Source organism: Letharia lupina (assembly GCF_014066315.1).
Source record: "Letharia lupina isolate WasteWater1 chromosome Unknown contig_13, whole genome shotgun sequence".
Lineage (NCBI taxonomy): Eukaryota > Fungi > Ascomycota > Lecanoromycetes > Lecanorales > Parmeliaceae > Letharia > Letharia lupina.
Genome location: NW_023502982.1, coordinates 727,417 through 733,416, shown reverse-complemented (window position 1 = coordinate 733,416; position 6,000 = coordinate 727,417). Strand labels below are relative to the sequence as shown.

The 6,000-nt window shown below is 23.0% G+C and overlaps 1 protein-coding gene across 1 annotated transcript; it reads right to left on the bottom strand.

The window, feature by feature from the left end:
* Window positions 1-791: 791 nt before the first annotated feature.
* On the bottom strand, window positions 792-2,010 carry HO133_001706 (uncharacterized protein; the record flags this gene model as incomplete). Its single annotated transcript, XM_037292634.1, has 2 exons — window positions 792-1,471; window positions 1,530-2,010. 2 exons carry the CDS (start codon window positions 2,008-2,010, stop codon window positions 792-794), a joined length of 1,161 nt encoding a protein of 386 aa, XP_037151173.1.
* Window positions 2,011-6,000: the final 3,990 nt, after the last annotated feature.

Here is a 6,000-nt window from a genome sequence, read left to right as displayed (position 1 = left end):
TAGCCTAGTAGAGAAACTTTTAAAATCTCTTAATAATTAATTAGTATTAAGAAATAGTATTACTATTATATTATAATAATAATAAGAATCTATAGTTATAGTATATAATAAGCTTAATTATTTCTATCTAGAAATTTATTATTTATAATAGTAAGCTAGCAAGCTTAGTGAGATATCTATTTAATAGGCCTATTTGCTTGATAAAGTAAGTACCTTCTTAAGGCTACTTACATTTTCATAACATACTCTATCTCTATCTCTATTCTTTTATATATTTTTACTATAATATTAATTAGATCTTACTTATATTTCTTAAATACTTTATCTTCTATTATCTACTATAATAAGTATATATCGAATATCTCTATAAAGAGTAATAGTAGTCTTTCTTAAGTAGATCTTTTTATCTTTCTCTTATATATATATATATATAAGTCTATAAACTTTTCATCTAAGCTCTTTTATATAGAACTCTTAATAGTAATAAAAGATTAATATTATTATACTAGTATCTAATTTATTATATAAATTTAATAAAAGATAGATATTTTAATATTACGTTAAAATTATCGAATTTAAGATAACGTAAATAGAAGTATAGCGTAAATGAAAGTAGATACGATTAGTATTCGGATATTAAAACGAGTTCTCAGCTCTATAAATCTGCGCATCGCTGGGAGTTGCGATAGATGGCTATATTACCTTTAATTGACTAGCATCGGTGCATTATAATCTTACATATTTATGACGAACGAGTGTTAACTTGACGGTCTATTGCATTGGGCCGTGATTTACCAGATGAACTCTGCTTGGACAAGTGCAGGGTCATCAGCCCGTGCTAGCGGAAAAGGTCGCCGATGCCACGCCCTTATGAACCTCCTTGCCTCGTTTTCGTTCGGAAATGACATGACCCACCTAGCGGGAGTATGACGCCGAGCACCCAATTCTGCATATTCATCTGTCTCGGTGCTCGTCGAACCCTCGAAGCCATCCGCTGCGCTTCTAGAAGTGTCCAGCCTATCGATGGATATGTCCCATGCCAAGCCCCGATCGCGTCCATCAGCGGCTACTGTGTTCCTGATCACAGAAGTAGGCAATTGCTGTCCGTCAACCGAGAATAACACAGATCTCCCTGTCTTGTTCGTCTCCCCTAAGAGCGGACGGTACCCACGCTGATCCAATACTTGCTTTATACGAGCAGAATATGACGGGAAGAGTAGCCTAAGCTGGATTCTTTGAGATGGTGGGCAAAGAGAGTAGTCCTGTAGCAACGTGTAGGCATCTTCACCTTCGATAACCACCCCTGGCTGCAACGGCAATGGTGACTCAACAGATGTTGGCGTATGGGTTTTGGCTATTCGATGTAGGCGAATGACATGGTTCTGATAGGTTCGAGCGTACGCGGGATTGGGGAATAGTATGAAGTAGCGACCTGCTGATTCCAACGTCGTGGGGTCTCGCACAGGAATGACTATAATTCGGGTTAGTAACAAGCATCTTGTGCACATATTCCTCCTTTCTCAACCCACTTTTCAGGATATCGCCGGGACCAGTCCAATCGTCAATGTGCTGCCCCTTGGGTGCGATCCGTCGGAAGTCGCTTTCGATAAGTGACTTGCTGCCTGTATCGAGCCAAAGAACTGCGATTTGCTGGTGGCGAAAAACCTTTGCAGCTGCTGCCTTTGCCACTCTTTTGGGTTGCGCTCTCTCGCTATCAGACTCATGGCCGATTCCTCCTATTGCATCGTCGACCTCGGGCAACGGTAAACGAGGCACGTTTTGAAGATCGTCGTGAAGTCTGGGATCTCGGTTGCCACCCCTTTGGACGTCCTCTGGGAACAATTCTTCAAGCAATGACGGTTTTTGCGAAGGCGGAGGTTTTGAGGGTCTGAATCTTATAAAGCTACCTGCTCCCTTTCCGAATGTGTGTAGCAGTCGGGAATGGGACAAAGCGCGCAATTCCCACCGTAGTCCTAGACATTGGGCCACAATAGGTCGTGAAATTAGCATTCGAATTCACTGTTACCATCACCTTGTGTTAAAACGTCTCATGAGGTTGTTGTAGCTATCCTTAATATCAGGATAGTAGGCCGAAAAAATTTCCCGCAAGCACCCCCCTCTCGAAAATGGAAAATTGAAACTTCAGGGATAACTTCATAACGATAGATTATAATTCTCTAAAAACCTTATTACTATTAAAAAGTATTATAAAGATTTAAAGATTTAAATTTTAATATATTCTAGTAATATTAATATATTAATATATATAATAGAATAAGATATAGTTAAGCTAAAAAATCTTAAATTTATATATATAGCTAATTATAAATTTAGAATTACTACGCTTTTTAATTAGATATCGCGAGTAAATAAATTATTATTTATAATTATTAAAATCTTTTTTCTACTTTTTATTCTTTAATAACTTTACTATTTTCTATTAAAAAATTTCGACTTTTTATAAGATAGTAAGGCCTCTTTTAATAAAACTACGTAGTAGCTATATAATTATAAGGTTTAGATATATAATTAATAGAATAAATAGATTAATTACTAGATAAATGAATAATTAAAGAAAAAAGAAGAGAAAAGAAAATTTATAAGTATTTAAAACTTTATTAAATATATTAAATATTTATCTTAGCTATATAGCTTATAGTCTAATAAATAATATAAGCGAGCTTATTAATTCGCTTTAAGTACTTTTACTCTTATAATTAAATACTTATAAACTTATTAATTTCTTATATATTACTTATTATTAGCTTAAATATAATTTAAATTAATATATATTATAATAGCGTATTTAAACTTCTTATCTTAAGGTCTCTTTAGATATATTAATATATTTATATACTAAATCGCGATAGTATCGCTATATATATTATTATCTTAATTAATAAAATATAAATATATTACTATTCTATTATAATATACTATTATTATTATTATTATACGCTATTATTATTATTATTACTTTAATAATTATAGTAATTTTATTATTATAATCGTAAAAGTCGCGCTAATAAATATAAAAGTCTTATTTTTAATTTAATTTTTATTCTTCTTAATAATAATATTAATATTAACGCTATTATAAATAAATATCTAATTCTTCTTTATATTTACTATTTTATTTTTATTTATTCTTATTATAATATCGCGATAGCGAGCTATATATTATTATAATAATATAATATATATATTAATTAAAGTAATAATTAAATAAGATTAAAGTTATTTAAATTAATTTTATATATAATAAGTATCTTAAAAAATACTTTATAATACTTTTTAGATAGTATAAGAAGTATATTAATATATTAATAATAATATTAAATCTTCGCTCTTATAACTCTATAAGTTATTAAGTACTTATAATTATTATTATTTCTATATTCCTCGCTATAACTAATAAATATTTATATCTATTTTAAAGATATATTTAGCTAAAAAAGCTTAATAACTTCTCTTATTATTATTTTTATTCTCGTTTATAAATAAAAGAGATATTAGATAACTAAGAGATTACGCTAATATATATTAATTCTCTTTTACTATTATTATATATATACTCTTATATATAACTCTTATATAATTTATATTATATTTTCTATTAGCTCGCGCTAGCGTAAATATAAACGATATTTTTATAAAGATTATATATATATTATAAACTTAATCTCTTATTATTAAATAGATATTCTTACTATAACTTACTCTAATAAAAATATTTATATTATTCTTTAAGTATAAAGCGATATAAATCTTAATTAATATATATTAGATTATATAGTTAATATATATAATAACTTATTATATTAAGAAATTTCGATATAACGTCGTTATCTTTATCGCTTCTTCTATTACTTCTTTTATTATCTCTTATATTAAATCTTCTTATTATCTAATAAATCTTCTAGATAAAAAATTACTTCTTAATATAAGAGAATAAATAGATTAATATTAGATAATAATAATTATATATATAACTCTAATAATTACTTTTCTTATAATACACGACACTTTAACGCTTTAAAATATATCTATAAATATTTTAATTATTTTCACTAGATTTTTAATTATAACTTATTTATTTTATAAGATTTCTCTACTATTACTACTTTCTTAATTTATCTTATTTTTTAATTTCTCTTAATAATTATATTTTTAACTTTATCTTAAATACTAATTTATATAATTTCTTTACTTATTTAAAATCTTTAATTACGTTTTTAATATTTTTAAGATATTTTATTAATTCTTATAAAGCTTTATAAAATAAGAAGTTTTTTTAATTAATAAGATACTTAATCTCGCTCTTATAAACTCTTTTATCTAATATCTTATTAATTTTCTACTCTTCTTCTTTATTAATTAAAATTATTTATAACTTTAAATTATTATTACGCGAGTACTATAATTCTAATAGCGATATATAAAATATAAAATATATTTTTTTATATCTAGTAAAAAGATTTAGCTTATAAATCTATATATCTATTTTCTCTAATACTTTAAAAAATCTAAATTATTTATAATTTAATTTCTTCTTTAATTATAAGATATATATATTTAAACTTTATAATAATATTTTATCTTCTTTTTTAAAAATTATAATCTTATAATTATTATTATAATACTTTACTTATTACTTTAAAACTTACTTTTATAATTCTTTTAAATATAATCTTATTTTTTATAATTATTCTACTCGCTCTATAATAAGTAATACTTTTTCTCTTAAGATCTTACTTTTAAAAGTATTTTTTAAATCTACTATATATCTTATTAATAGCTCTTATAAAGTCTTACTAATATTTATATATATATTATTATTATATATAAATATAATTATTAATAAAATTTTAGATTAATTATTTTATTTATAATTATAATATACTTATAAATAATATTTAAGAATTTAATTTTATCTCTTAATCTAATTATTAATTTAAGAATAAAATATAATATTAAGTTTATACTTTATATCTAAATATTAATATAATATTATTTAAAACTTATTTATAAATAGAGAGCCTCGATTTAAAATTAAGTTATATATTATATTATATAATAATATAAACTCTCGCTATAAAATATTAATAAGATTATTAATTTTTAAATTCTTTATAATTATAACGTATATTATATACTTAATTAATTTATTTATTAAGATTAAGATAATATTATAAGTTTTATTAATATATAAATTTCTTATAAATAATAAATTTATAATAAAATTTATTATTATAGTATAAAATAAATTTATATTATCTAATAAGATTAACGTTAACTCGCTATATAGCTTATAATAATAAATTTATATTCTTTAATAATCGAGATAAATGCGAATATACTTTATTATATCGCTTATTATTTCTATTTAATAATATTTAAATCTAATATTTTCTTTAATATATTTATAAATAAAGTATTTAATATTAGAGTTATTATAATTTATATAAAGAATCTCTTTCTTTATAGTAAAGTTATTAGATATATAAATTATAAGATTATAACGTAGTAATCTATTTTTATTAACTCTTTATTTTAAAAACTTATTCTATTTAATAATATATTTTTAGCATTACTTCTTATTCATAATAAAAGTATTTTTATATTATAATTTAAATAATTATATTATTATTAATTTTTATAGCTTTAAATAAAATCTTTTTAACTTTAAAATTTAATAAATTAAAAATTAAAATAATATTATAGTATTTAGAATATATATTTATCTATTAAATACTCTCTTATTTAAATTAATAATTTAGATATCTATAATAATAATATTATTTAATTACTTTACTAACGTTATAAATTTAACTATAATAAATATATTATTATATTCTTATAGATTAAATTAATATTTTTAATTATAAAGTTTATTTTATAAGATAGAGAAAAAATTATTATTATTATTCTCGCTATTATTCGATTTAATAATATTAAATCTTCTTAATAATATATTTATAAAGTTAAATTTTCTTTTAT